Below are 15,825 nucleotides of genomic sequence, written 5' to 3'. Positions count from 1 at the left end.
AGGAGCCAAATATGGCATCACACACAACCGAGTGGCAGGAGTCGTTGATGTGATTGATTTGAATTATAAAAGCACATTTTAATCCCTTATCTTGACAATTGTAAAAACAATGAAAATATGAAAGATTGTTAATATTCTGCAGTGTATTTGAGGTATCATTAAATATGGTGTCATATCCATCAATGAATTTGGTAGATTTAATCATTGATGAGGTTGCATTGGAAGGTTTGGATGGTATCACTATAGAAGGTTAGAGTAAACATTAATATTAATCTAAATACACATTATTTTCATTCGTACAGCTAATAATTTTAATAGTATTATACTATTACATATATTATATATACTATTATAGTACTATTAAGTATTTCATTGATTGCAGTTAAATATCTTTTCAACTGGTAATCTATTCAACTTATAAGTATCTAATTTGAAACTGTCAACGAATGTATTAATTTCATTAATTAGCTCTTTAGTTTTACAATACAGGGTGTCCCAGTCTAAGTGATATGGAACTCAAGGAAGGAAAATGAGAAGAATCCCAAACAAGACCCTCCGTATCGATTTCAAGAACCGCATGGTGCTTACTGTATCAATGAGACCACCCAGGGTCGAACCGAGTCCTTTCCTTGAAAATGAGCAAACTTTGAAGCGTTATAGCTTGTATTAATAACTAATAAATATCTATAACTATAACTATAACTAATATCTACTATTATTATAGCTATAACTAATAAAAATCGGGTAAATACATTAAAGCTTAATGAATTCGTCTAAAAAAGTACTATTGCATGGTATGAAAAAAAATATATAGTTCCATTTGAAAAACGAAACTTGACCATCATGTCTCATTAAATAACAAAGTTAACAAAGATTCCTTCTCGGTGAAATTTTAATATTGCATTCGATCAATAATTTTGGAGTTAGAGCTCCGTATCACTTAAACTGGGACACCCTGTATATCTAATTTCATATGAATGATGGATTTAAATAAAAGTTAGTGATTACTAGACTGTGGATCTTTTCGCAAAGATTTTATTTTGCATAAAGATCCGCAGTTTAGTGATTATAAATGTTACAAATTTGAATACATTATAATCGATAATGGATCACTTAATTTTGTATCAATTACAGACAAAAATATAGTAGCGCCTATAATTTAGTTATTATATAATTTCATTCATCTTATATGTATGTATTGTGGTCGACCAATTACAGCACAATGCAATGAAATCATACAAATGGTTGCGAAAAGCCACGAACTTTCTCAAATACCCAATATTATAGTTTTTTTGCATAATGCTTAGTTTCTTTTGCAGCACTATGGTCACGTTTAGCACAACGACTTCACAATCCCTTGCCATTTTCAAAACCATTCATGGTTCAAATATGGTCGATATGTGTGCAAATCAGAGAATTTGGATTTCATGAGCTAGAAACTCCAAGAGAACCACTCGTAATTTATGATCGTTACGAATTTGTAGATCCTGATTTAGGTGTAATATTAGAACCAGTGAGTATTCAAAAAGAAATTTATTATACTATTACTGTTATACCATTAAATTGCAAACATATTTTTATAGGATGATGTACCACCAGACATTTACCCACATTATCCTATATACGATACTACCAAGGGAATCAAAGGATCTTGTTCAACATATTATACTCGTCAAGAGATTACAGAAACTGCAAGGAACCTTAGTTTAGACGAGGTTACAGAAAAATATGGACAAAAACTAGTTATCGTTGCATCACAATCAGCACGAAACCATGCATTAACCAGAAACGAAGTACTACCAACACTTGAATTAAATGCGATACAATATTGTTTTTTAGAAAGAGTAGGTAGATCACGTTATCATGGTGAAGTTACTCAAGGAAAACTTAGTCTTAATGCGTTAAAAGAAGATCCTAAGAGTTTGTTTTATCATCGAAAGTTATTGCTACGGCATAGGTTAATAACGAAACAAGTGCATCATCAAAAAAGTGGTTGTCATAGTTGCACCGGAAGCCTGTTACATCTTCCAAGGTTCTTTGTCGAGAGGAAACCAAAAGTAATTTTCTTAGCCGAAGAGATTATCAAAATACTTAAATCGAAACCTAATTACATTGCAGAATATGATGAAATAAAACGCAAGTTGCAGCTTGAGAATGCAATAAGGAAATTATTTAAAACTTCGTTCTTCCAAAAAGTTGTGAAAACAGATATAGTAAGTAATGAATATTGAATAAAGAATATTACTTATTCTTAGATTATTTAAAAAGTAATATTTGTATTTCTAAATAGATGGTGCCATATAGAACTTTGTACCCGAATGCTAAACCTATAGAATGGCAACGAAAGTATACTCCGGCAAAGGAAAAGAAAATTAAAGTAGTGCAATTGTTACATCCCACTATCGATGTTATGGAAGCATGGACTAAAGATGATATACAGGAAGAGGATGAATCACATGGTTCGTTCATTAATTTTTTGTTATTTATAGTGTTCAATACGTTCTTGTGGTTTAAGAAATAAAATCCTTTGCACTCAAGAGGTGACTCTCAGTCACTACTAGGTTTGACACAGTGAATCGATCAAGAATAATGTTTGTTTAGGTTTAATTTCTCTCGAAGTGTCAATAAAATGATTATTGATGAGGTAAAGGTGACCTGATTAAGCTTAGCATTTGTGGCAATAGAATGCTAAGAAAGCATTTCGAGTGCCAAGGATTAAAATTAAATTATTATTTTGTAGTTTCTAATTAATTATTCATACAAGAGTTTCGCTATACAAAGAATTTGAATATTCACTCTGTTTACTAACCTCTACAAACAATCAAATATTAATGTTTTTGACTCTTTAGAATAGATCTTCACAATTCATAAATGTTAATATTTAACATTATGTAAGAAAATAATGAATATCCTGTTATTTTAATTTCGAAGAAATGAGTGATTTAAAAAATATTACTTTATAGATTCATACCTTAAATCGCTTTAAAAATAATGGCAAATAATATGAATTAAAAACATGTATTAGTTTCTGTTGAAGAACAAAACTTACTGATTATTGTATTATTCAATTCTTCAAACTAATTTAATATAATATTAACTCTTTGGACTCTAGGCCTTTTTTTCTGGTATGTGTCAGCAACTTGAAATGCTTTTTTAGGATTCTATTATCATGAATGCTAAGATTATATTGACTTCGAAAGTGAGATCTCTTAAATGTTACCATAGATAAACTTTATGAGTTATGAAGACATTTAGTAGTTATTAGTAAAGACTAATATAAATATATAATAAATGGACTGAATCTTTAAATATTTCCTGTGTTTCGCAGAGTTAAATATTTCAAGTCATAAATACAATGTGCCCTATTTAAAGCAAGCGAATAGAATAATTGAAGAAAGTGGAAGCGAAGGTTTATGCCAAGGAAGTTTGGGTAAAAATATGGGGCTGACCAAACTACATTCCAGGACAATTTTGCGAAACCTAGTTAAAAGGGACATTGTTGCTACTTACATGAACGATATAGGCAGACAAAGGCTTACAAAATATGTATCAAAAAAATTTGAGAAAGGTAGTAAATTAAGTAAACAGTTAAAGAAGGAAATGTATAAAATCAAAGAGCTTACGAAGCATATTGTAACTGAAAGTGATAAACCTGAGAAAAGTATAACTGCGATAGAGGAAAAGGAGAATACTGTTATTAGTAATCAGAAAAGAAATGTAGAAGAAGTAACTAAAATCGATACAACTAGCAAAGACAATGAAAACAATGATGCCAATGTAAAAGAGAAACCAAGTTCATCCATGACAGACATAGAAAAAACATTTTATGTTGTCAATCGGATATTATATAAATATCGTTTAACAAAACGTCGAAATAAATATAAACGAACGTTTTCGAATATTCAATCAAGTAAAATTAATAAAGCACTGGTGAAAGATGAAAGTATAAATTCTAGTAATGTATTGTCAGAGTTGTCGAGGAAGGAAAAATCAGCAGTTGCGTATAAAAACATAAAAGTCGAGTACAAAGTTTTAACGCCAGTAAATACATTAAAATCAGATAATAAAATATTTGGATTAATGGAAGACGTACAAAACAGCGAAAAGAACAATATGTCGAATATTACATACAGACTGTTACGAAGAGCTAATATGATTATAGAATCGGTTAAAGAACATCAAGTTATTGATGACATGACAAAATTGATGAAGGTAGGATAATAAGGAAACAAAACTATTGTTTTTAATTACTACAGGTATTTTTTTCTACTCGTGGATACTCATATATACTTATTTATACTATACTTGTATACAGGGTGTCCCATGTAACACTTTTCACAATTATTCAAGTGCTTACGATAACCTGGAAAAAAGATATTTTAAACAAATGTTGATCAGTTTTTGATTGGCTATACATTGCAATACAAAAAGTTAGAGAAACAAATTGTTTGTTATAACTGTCAAGGTCACCTTCACTTTTTTAAACTACACTTTGTATCGTTAACTTGAAAAATTGTGAAAAGTGTTACATCGGACACCCTGTATTTATGTAATGGTAAATACCTACTTAATGAATATAAAATTATAATACAGGAATACATTAACAAACCATTTGATAGTACAACTAAGAAAACATAGTGTTTACATTAATTATAATTTTTTACACCAAGTAACTTTTTTTTAGATGATATGCGAAGAAGAAGACAAGGAAGGATATGACGTAAAAATAGATAGAAAGTCATTGATAAGGTTGTTAGGAAAACTTGACAATGTTGTGAAAAGTATTAGAATAACACTCAGTTTAAATGGAAAAGAGAAACGTATGACGTTTATATGTAACCCAAATTTGGATATCAGCAGTCCTGTTATTCAGTCCGCTGTAGAGCAAGCGAAATTAAAATTTTATTTCGTACTATCATCTCAGAGGACCAAATCATTTGCGAAAAGATGTTCAGGGAAGTCAGAGTCTAGTAAAAATAGTAATACTGATGATACTGCAAATAAATCCGAAGATAAGTCTTCATCTGGATTTAAAATGTTATCGAAAGTTTCTAAATGTGGACCCGTAAGTATCTACTTTGTTTTAGATTTTAAAATTGTATCGCTGTACAATTCCATAATTATGAAGTAATCAATGGAAAATATACAGTAGCTTTCGCAAGAATTTATATATAATTGATGAAATAAACTAATCTATTGTTTAACGAATGGACAAATATTAGAATATTCTGTGTTTATGGGATACTAAACAATGAAATATTAATTTTCTGTTAGTAGATATAAGATGAATATTTATTTTAATTATATAGATATTGATCGCTTTCAAAAAATGTTCTTGGTAAATAAATTATTTGCAATGAAATAATATAACACTGGTTCATTAATTTCAGAGAGGTTCGAAAAAGTATGGATACAGTCCAAAATTCATACGCATGAAAGCGTTACATATTCTTTTGTTCTATTTAATTTATGAACATCCCGGTGAACAAACCCTTTCAAAGAAAGAACAAATAAAAGCTTTGCTGGATAATGGTTTCAATGTTCCTAATGAATTGATAAGCGAATTCAGTACAATTTACTCTTCGGAGATAAGTTGGAAAATGTTTATTCCACCTTTGCCGAAGAATTCCAGTGAGTAATTATAATTATTATCTTCCTTGTTATCTATTAATGCAGCATCTATTTTCTTTCACTATTACAAATACACAGTATAAGCTAGGTGTTATGGAACAAATCTTTTTATTGACGATTCAAGCAATTATTATTCACTAGCGTCCACTGTTGGTTGAATTATTGATTATCAATTAGTGGTTAATAACGCAGACAGATTTGAAAGATTTGCTACGGTTAAATAAGAAAGTAGTCTAAAAAAATACAAAGTGTTTGAAATATTATTTCAAATGATGTTATTCCAAAAGAATTTAAGTTCAATTAAATCTTATTCTTATATTTTTCATTTGTTGTCATTTATGCACTTTTTTAGTATTATTTTCGTACTATAAGTGGAAATAATAGGTGTTAGACGTTTCAGATTATCTAGTCCTTCAATTAGTCTGGAATAATACAGTTTTATTGTATACTAATTGCACCTCACGTTTTCACCCATCTGGAATACTATTTATTTTACGTCATTCGCGTTCGACTGACTATTTAGCACGTGCTCCTTCGTGAATCCAACTTTCGTGATGCCAACTTTATTTACAAGTATTGAGATCTTCAACCGAAATCTTATTTTTATCAAAATAAAATATAGCCAATGTTACTAAGAAATAGTGTGGGTTTATATTAGTGAACAAATGTTAAAAATCAATTCAATAGTTCCAGAAATTACTCTTTACATACAAACAAAATTTACCTCTTTATAATATTATAATTAAAATATAGAAGCGTGGTGCATCCGATTTTTCAAACAGTGTATTTGTTTCAAGACGCAAGTTAATTCACAGTGATGAATTATACATATATCTTTTTCAGGTTGGCCCCAAGGATGGGCATTAATGTGTGACATTCTATTACGATTGCCATTGTCTATATTCTTAAAAATCCATTTCCTTTCCTTTGGTATACCGGACTTGGATAAATATGCGAACCATCCCATTCGGAAGCATTATTTAGTCAGAGATTTACCACTTGACACACGAAACGCTTTACTACATGCACGAAAGTATATATTCAACGTACATGAAACAGTGACAAGATTGTGTTACATCGGGTTGGTACAATTCGGGCCCCAAAGACTGAAGGAGAAAGACCAAGTGTTCATTTATGTGAATCGACGTACAGAAATAATGGATACAACTTCATCCGCGCCTAGTTATCACATGATTGAGGATAAACCCTATCCTGTAATCAAATATAACTTTGATGGAATGCATGTGGTAGAGAAATATTGGTACGATTTGTGGAATACGTGTATAAATACATCATTAGGTGGTCGACTTGTTGTTCAAGGGAAAGATATAGTATTGGAAGACGTGACTAAGAAAAGTGACATGATTCGAGCAGTGGTGGCTCGTACGCCAGAAGAAGCTGTGAGATTGGACACTGGTCATGTGCCTGGTGATCGCAAAGGTGCTGCTGGAATAGATTCAGCATTCTTCGCTCATCTCAAACGCAATTGGAATTGGGGCATTAGCAGCAGTACGCATCAAACAAAGTCTCAGCAGACCGTACAACACGAAAGGGATGTGTATCTTTCCAAAATAAAAGCAAAACCTATCAAGTTCACAGAGTTTCCTGGTTTGAAGAGGGTATCTGGCCCTCCTTCTGTGACTGCGGCAGATCTTAGAAAGAAGGTACAGGTTAAACCTGACGAAGGCTTGAACCAATTGAAAAAGTACGAAGCATTACCTCATTATCGAAACCTGAAACAGAAGTCTATCGTCAGAAGAGTATTGCCACGTAAGACTAGTTATAGAAGAAGAACAAAATACGACGAAATTGATCATCGAGCTTTGCAACGAATGCACAAATTGCGAGTAGATTGGGACCCATGCGAAGATAAGATTCTACTCGTTTGCAAGATCGCTATGGTGTACCTTTGCCCAAGTTTACGCAAACAAGTAATAACATTTTCCATGGTGAGAGACGTGTTAAGAATGTATTCCCTCGTTTCGTATAATAAAACCTCTAGAGCTTGTCAACGACGACTTTTATACATGCTCAGACAACAACAGAACGACAATGCCATCGCTTTAGGAGTCGCAGAAATGAAACAGAACTTTTACATCAGGAAACGCTTCGATGGGATCATCGAAAGGCTTAAAGAAGAATACAAGAATACTTATGAGTTTGAGAAACAAGTTACGGAGACCTTCAAGTCACTTGTTGCTTACATTGGGAAAAAGTATTATGATATTTCTGATGTCGAAGCAAAGGAACCTCTTCCGGTGCCTAAGTCGGTGCAAGAATTTAATATATTTTATAAGGTAGTGCATCCCCCGAAGCAATTTGGTAATCATGGATTCACAAAAGATGTTCGAAACGTTAATGATATACATTCTGCAGTTATAAACTCTGTTATTCATAGCTCCATGTGTTGTGGAAAAGACAGAAGGTCCTGGGCGTACCAGTTGTTCAAAGTGTATCAACAATATCCGGAGACACTCCTACGAAATGCCATGACAAAGATTCGAGCTGATCAAATGGTTACTGTGAAAAAGTCTTCGTTGCCTACGATAAGAAAGTATGGAAATTATATGCCAATGAGTAGTTCTCAATATCAGTTGAGCAGTAATTATATATATAAATTTCACACTACATGGCCTTATGAATTGTTTACAGAATCGTATGATGTTTATTTAAAACTTGCTAATTGGTACAGTCAAAAACAATTAGATAACCAGAATGATGCATCGAACACTTCCAACGGTGTTGAAATATTGCCAGTTACAGGTGGTTTGATTGTTACGATACATGATTTTGTAGTACAGGATCAAATGGATTTCGATATCGAAATACCTGACCAAGTGATAATGCTGGATCCAAGACTGAAAGAAAAAGATGAAACTTATTTCAGAATCGCTCAAAGGTATCAAGTTGTTTTAGCTAGTTTGGACAATTTGAAATTTTCAAAAGAGCCTCCTGTTTCTGAACTACAAAAAAGCGAACAAGAGAAATGTTTTAATTCTGACGTCGACGTTTGCAACAATACGAATGTTCTTAATGTGGATGAGAAATTGGATAAAGATTGCTTTTCGAATCTGGATATTGAGAAGAATTTATCTTCGCATGAATACGATACTGAAGACAAGAATTTCGAGGATGCGAAAAGTTGTGTCGACTATGACGATGTACTAACCTTCGATAGCGACGAAGAGAGTGGTCGCACTGTAGCAGACGACGAAGACAATGTAATCAGGTTTCAAGATGGAACTAAAATCGTATTAAACAAAAATGATCTGGAACGTTCACAATCCTACGACGAAAATTCGCAGGAAGAAGGTAAAACTTCTTTAGTGGATGATAATAATCTTGAAGAGGCCAGTCAAGCACAAATACAGAACGCTACAACTGCTGAGGATAAACTTTTAAAATCTGTGGACGTAACACAAATTCAAAATAATGGTGATGGTTCGTTGAATATGAAAAGCTCAGTTCTAGTTCAACCGTGTTTAGAATTAAATATGGATGCACAACAGAAATTGATTACCACTGGAAGTAAGAGAGGAAGAGATGTGGATAATGAAGTGTTTTATTCAGGTGAACCTGTACAGAAGAAAGCGAAACCAGATAACGCAGTGGTTGAATCGAATGAACATGAGCTGGAGAAAGCGAAACCAGATAATGAAATGGTTGAATTGAATGAACATGAGCTGGAAAAAGCGAAACCAGATAATGAAGTAGTTGAATCGAATGAACATGAGCTGGAAAAAGCGAAACCAGATAATGAAGTGTCTAATTTGGATGTAAGTGAGCAGGAAAAAGCAAAACCAGATAACGCAGTGGTTGAGTTGAATAAACATGACCTGGAAAAAGTAAAAACAGATAAGGAAGTAATTAATTTGAATAAAAAAGCAAAATTAGATAATGAAGTGTTTGAATTGGGTGAACCCGTGCAGAAAAAAGCAAAATTGGATAACGAAGAGTTTGAATTGGATGTACGTAAGCAGGAAAAAGTGAAACCAGATAACGAAGTGGTTGAATCGAATGAACATGACCAGGAAAAAGTGAAACCAGATAATGAAGTGTGTAATTTAGATGAACACGGCCAGGAAAAAACAGAAATTGATAATGAAATTGTGGATGTCGAAAAGAATTATAAAACAGTACCAAGCAACCATGCTACGTCAACTGAATCAGTGGATGAAATACAAAAGGAAGATTTAAGAAAGAATTCTGCGAAGAAAACTGAATCATTGGATGAAATACAAAAGCAAGAGTTAAGAAAGAATTCTGCGAAGGAAACTGAAGAAGAAGAAGAAACTGGTACAAAAGAAGGTGCCGATGATACAAAAATCAGCAACAAAGCTATTTTAAATAAAGAAAGTGAAAGCAATTTACTGTCGAAAAAAGATAATAATCAAAAGTTTACACGTGTCAGTGATATTTTAAAGAATAAATCCTTCGAACCAAATTATTTGTATCAGTATTGCAAGGTTGATGACTCAACAGACGAAAAAAAACGTTTTACTCGAATAGCTCTGTTAAGAATGAGAGAGGAATTGAGTGAACTTACAACAGCTGACAGCCATCATGCACACGATTATTTCGTTGTAAATATGTTCAAAATTTTGTATTCCTTGCATGAGTCAGATTCACAAAATTCCAGTGGAAATGAAATTTTCAGACATTTTTTGTTACCTTCGGAATTGATACCTTTAAGATTGTGCGTGGCAAATAATGTAATTCAAGAGATAAATAAATTTGCCGCTTTTCCGAAAGACAGCATCTCGTATACCGATTTTAAGAAAAGTTTACTCAAAGACTCTTCGTTGGATTTGAATAATATGGATGCAGTGTATAAATTTATACGGGATAAAAAAGAACTTGGTGCCAGTATTCAGGAGTTGATGGTAAGTTAAAATTAAATTACTTTTGAACTAATTTATCATTTACAGCAATTACAACACTTGCTATTCGTATCTAAATTATTTAAACTATGAACAAGTCTAATCGAGTCCCCAAGAACATATATTTTGTAAACATCGAATACATTTCTGTAAACTGAAACTTAAATTAAATTACTTTTGAAGAATTCAGTAACACATTGACTATCATTAACTAATTTATCATTTATAGCAATTAAAACACTTGCTATTCGTATCTAAATTATTTAAACTATGAACAATTCTAATCGTGTCTCCAAAAACATATATTTTGTAACCATCGAATACATTTCTGTAAACTGAAACTTGATTCGCATACCTATGTTCATTTTTTTCTTCTTTTGTACAGAATGAATTTGAGAGTACCATGGGCGAAGATTTGCAGTACATCGTATCACTCTTTATTGAACACCGTTTGTTCTTGCGGGCTGGTGTAACAACTGTTCGTTATATACACCATCGTCATGCTGATGCTTGGTTAATAGATTCATATAAAATTTGTCGTCTCAAGAAGGAATCACTTACACCGATGCCCAGGGGAACAGTGTATGTGACAGAACCTGAAGTAATAATAACTGAAGGCAATGACTTAAACTTTTCCAAAGAATCTAACGATGCCAGTGTTATATCAAACAACGAAGAGAAGAATCCTTCGTCACCAAGGATTGATGATGAAGAACCAATTATATCGGACACACAGTCAGAAGTAAAAACTCACAAAATTGAAGATTGTGATAAGGATTCATCTAGTCACAGCGATGAAGAGTGCATTACGCTCACAAAAAAGAGAATGCAACGAAAGAGGACTCGTTTACTACCCCAGAGAGATATATCTAGGGCTGCGAAGCAATTAGATCTTGCGTAAGTTCACTTTTGTACTGTTCTTCTATTCGAAGTTATTATAATCACCCTGTAGTATTACCTGGAAGTATTAATTTGTTGTGATCTATTGCGTAACATACTTTTTAATCAACTTCAAAAAAGGAGGAGGTTATGCCATTCGACATGTATACTTTTTAGCGTAGAGTAGTATTGAATCTACTTTTATTTTTCTCTCCAAAGTTATTAAAAGTTGTATATTAATAGAGAATAGAATAGAGTAGAATCTAATTTTGTAATCAATAGTAATATTTTATTAGTTAAGACAAGAAAAGAAGGTACGAACCATTTAAGAAAAATTATGGATTTATGATCCGATGAAGAAAAACTATTCTCTATATTCAATTACAAAGCAATGTAATTTGTCTAAAATATGTGTGAAAACAAATAACACTCAAAGACTGAATTATTAACTCAAGGGAAACAACGTTGTGTTAGAAAAACTTATTTATTAAAAGATTATGCTACGCTTAAGTGTAAAAGTAATATGCAGTGTTTAATAACTTTAAAGAGAGATCTGAAAGTAGATTGCATAGCAATTATTAACTTACTTTCAGTCTCTAGAAATTTACCAATTATAATTAAAATTGGTATATCACTTTGAATCGTAATAACATTTTCATTCGCTGACATGTGTGTTGTAGTACGAAACAAGAAATAAGGGTTGTAATAAAACCGTGGATACGAATAGATGGAGCCTTAAATCGTAGAGTACTTGATCGCATGTTAGGAGCAATATTAACATACTGTATGAACCATCCAGGTATAGCATTAACTAAAGTACAGAATAGATTTGTTCCTGCTCTTCAGCCGTATCATACAAGAGAATTGGTTGAGGTAATTAATTACTATATTTAGAAAAATAGTTTTTCTTATAATACTGAGAAATTTTACAACAACAAATCTTTTTTATATTATTTTGTAACAGATGCTGGAAAAGTTAAAATGCCTGAAGAAGATAATAATAAAGAAACCACGTGTAACTTTATTTTCAAAACCATCACCAGTTGATCCAAGTGAGTAAGAAACTGTTGATTCATTAATGAAATTTTGGGTTATATCTTTATAACTATTTTCTGTAATGATAAAAAGGATTAGTACATTTACAATGTATTATACAATCAATATTTACATGAAACTTTGTTGAATATTTGAATATTTTCAATTGAATTTTATATTCATAGTACTCGAAACAATATTTTGTTGTCATTGAATAATCATGAACTTGTGAATGTTTTATTTTTTTCTTTTAGAGATAACAAATACCAATTGGGTTGTCGAAGAAGATATTTACCTCGAACCTGCAAATGGAGCAATGTTAAAATTTGGAATATTTTTGAGCACTAAGCTGTATAAATCAGATTACATTACCTAATTGTCATACACGAGACAATCGAATTGTAAATAGTTCAAGTTTATTTTGTCGACATAAATATTTCATAACAATGTTCTTAAAAAATAGAAAACTTTTATTTAAAAAAAGTAACAAATAACAAGTTTTCAGCACTGGAACAATATAAACATACCTTAAAAAACACCCAAATATTTATACAATATTAACAATTTTCGTAAATTCTTGTAATTTATGCACTATAGAAATATCTGCTACCCAGTTGCAATTTATGTTAAGTGAAGGTATATTAGGCTCTCTTACATCTTCATTACTGAACCAATAAATCGATTTTACGAACCGTTTTAACAGCAGGAAAATTATATTATAATTTTCATATAAAATGTAACATATCTGTATATAAGATATCAAATACACGAATACTGTTAAAATATAGTTCTTATGGAATATAATATTATGTATTAAGGTCTCGGTAACAATTTAATTACACTTATAAATATTTTGAATCAATAGCATAATATATAGATATTAAAGTCGACCAGATTTTGAACAGATTAAAATGTTCTTGTGGATAAAAAAGATTTACTTTTCAAATTTGACGATTAAGCTACATAAAATGTTAAATAAGTCGTGATATAGAATTTAATGTTTTCATTTATAGATAGATGTAAATTTGTAAAACACAATTTAGTTTTAATTTCTTCTTTTAAAAGGTCAGAAATGTTGTATAACTATTAAAAATTTTATACAATTTTAGAAACATAATATAAATGAAATAATAATACATATACAGTACTTGCAACATTGTGAAAAACTTTTATAATTTATTAGAGATACCTGCAAATTATATTTATATAGTTTCAAAAAATGTTAACCTAGTATGTATACTGCAAATATACAACATTCATATTTTATAACATTTTATATTTTTGTACTATTTATTTTTATTAAAACGAAATTAGAATGTATCATTTCCGAAATTTGTTATTTTTCTATTTTTCAAAATATTTGTTCTGTAAATTTTGTACACATTTTTAATAAATAAATAGTTTTAGAATGTTATGTAAATTGCGAATAAAAAATCATTAGAATGGAAATTAGTGTATCTATTTCTGACTGTTGATAAATGTAATTATGGAAGCACATAATTTTTACAATTATCGTACTTCATTAATAGTTACAATATATTTTCCATACGATTCCACTGTTACATGTAAATTATATGTGAATATATCTATATAATTTGCATATTAATTACTTTTTCATCCAAAATTATCCACCTTTAATTCAATAATTAAAAAATAACACATATAAATATATATAAAATTTATTTGCATCGCATTTAAATTGTACACGTCACCAGTAACGTTTTCTTTTTCTTTCGAATTGTTTAATTACGTTAAATTATGTCTAACATTTATGTTACACGTATTACTGACGTCAGAAACGTTATGAAAAATAATGATTCCAATATCATACTTTAATAAACGTTTCTTGTTTGTGTTTATCACTGTATAATAATAACAATATTTTCTTTCTTATGTACTATATATTCATTTTGTATTTGGCAACTACTTTTTACTATTACATAATATTGTTAACTAAATTCAGTGAAACTAATTAAAGCGAATATTACCATACTTCAAAAATTCAATAATCTGGGTAGATAATATCATTAGATGGTAATGTGTTTTAATGAAATAAGAATAATAATGGAATGTTTCTTTGAATCGTAACCATCTATGTACGTAATAAATATATATATTTTTATCCAATGTTCTTTGTTACGGAAGTTCTTTTTCTTTTATGAAAAAGATGTTAAATATCCTGTGTTATAACACTATTAACAACAGCGTATATATTTGTGTATACTTAATCATGAACCTGGTACACAAATAATATATAGGAAAATATAGATACAATGATACGATACATATAACAGTGGTCTAGATTTTGAACTAAGATTTACGCTTACTTTATGTTACAGAATACATTTTTTTATTTACGCTTTGCTCTATGTATAATTCCAGAATTAGCAATTTGTATGAAATTGTAGATCCTCAAGGTACGTACATGTACATTATACACTGAGTAACAAACTCAACGCAACAAAAAGTTTTATTAAAATTTCACTCAATTTTAATAACAATTTTTTGTTGCGCTAATTTTGTCGCTCAGTATATGTATGTCTCTTCTAGAATAAGTTTCTCTTTAAAATATTTAACTTCGCTTTTTATAAATATAAATCAATTTTTTTTTATACAATTGTGATGTAACCTTCAAATAAGAGGTTTCTAATCTCAAAATAAAATTATTATATATTTATGACGAGTATTAAATTACAACCAAACCTATATAAAATGTATACATAATGTGATAACAATAACGTCATTCACCTCCAATCCTAAGAATATATAAAATTTACCTGCTATTTAAGTCAAAGATCTCTCGTTTCAATTTCGATACAACTTATTTGATACGTTACTATTATTTCATTTAAAAAGAAATATAAGCTCATCAGCAATTATATTAAAATAATAATTAAGTGATAATTTAATTACTATTAGAAGATAATTCTGTGTAAAGTAGTTCCTTTGACTTAACATAATGAAGATGAAAAGCCTTTCTTCACTTCGAAGGTGCATTTATATAACGTTGCAACAAAAATTGTTCCCATCAATTGTCTTTCTTAAAAACATAACTTAAAACCGAATTTTCCTTTGTTTAATTTGTTCATAAACATCAGGGGTTAACAACTGATATCCTGACTTATCGCTCAAATAGTACAACTTGTCTTGTACCTTATTAGGATCGTATTCCTCCTCCAGAAGATCCTTCTTCTTTAATTTGAATGTGCCTGAAATCAGTATTTATTAATGTTTGTAATTTAATGAAGCAGTTGTACCATCCAAACGAGAGTAACAAATCATATATCATGAATTTTTGTACGATTTTATAAAAGAAACATGATTTTTTAAATGGTTGAAATGTATTATCTAACGTTTATATTATTTAAAAATATGAAATATTCAAATGTGATAATTGCAA

General features: G+C 30.4%; 2 protein-coding genes across 4 annotated transcripts in view; one reads left to right on the top strand and one right to left on the bottom strand.

The window, feature by feature from the left end:
* Positions 1-15: 15 nt before the first annotated feature.
* LOC128896793 (general transcription factor 3C polypeptide 1) lies at positions 16-13,008 on the top strand. Of its 2 annotated transcripts, XM_054160263.1 has the most exons (13): positions 16-249; positions 1,320-1,513; positions 1,584-1,844; positions 1,941-2,213; positions 2,291-2,459; positions 3,329-4,212; positions 4,685-5,065; positions 5,391-5,631; positions 6,475-10,514; positions 10,897-11,408; positions 12,071-12,263; positions 12,355-12,442; positions 12,680-13,008. In XM_054160263.1, the coding sequence occupies exons 1-13, from the start codon at positions 165-167 to the stop codon at positions 12,799-12,801; spliced, it is 7,443 nt and encodes a 2,480-aa protein (XP_054016238.1). In that variant the 5' UTR covers positions 16-164; the 3' UTR covers positions 12,802-13,008. The 2 variants fall into 2 exon arrangements, with proteins under 2 accessions (XP_054016238.1, XP_054016236.1); XM_054160261.1 differs by having other exon boundaries at positions 1,584-2,213.
* LOC128896797 (long-chain fatty acid transport protein 4-like) overlaps positions 12,875-15,825 on the bottom strand; it is a 47,999-nt gene continuing 45,048 nt past the window's right edge. For both annotated transcript variants that reach the window (XM_054160274.1, XM_054160275.1), the window contains exon 14: positions 12,875-15,634. In XM_054160274.1, the coding sequence (XP_054016249.1) occupies positions 15,480-15,634 (155 nt within the window). In that variant the 3' untranslated portion in view covers positions 12,875-15,479. The remainder of the gene's footprint in view (positions 15,635-15,825) is intronic.

This window comes from Hylaeus anthracinus, unplaced genomic scaffold (genome assembly GCF_026225885.1).
Source record: "Hylaeus anthracinus isolate JK02 unplaced genomic scaffold, UHH_iyHylAnth1.0_haploid 11978, whole genome shotgun sequence".
NCBI lineage: Eukaryota > Metazoa > Arthropoda > Insecta > Hymenoptera > Colletidae > Hylaeus > Hylaeus anthracinus.
The sequence above is the reverse complement of the archived record's forward strand: the minus strand, read 5'-3'. Positions and strand labels throughout refer to the sequence as shown.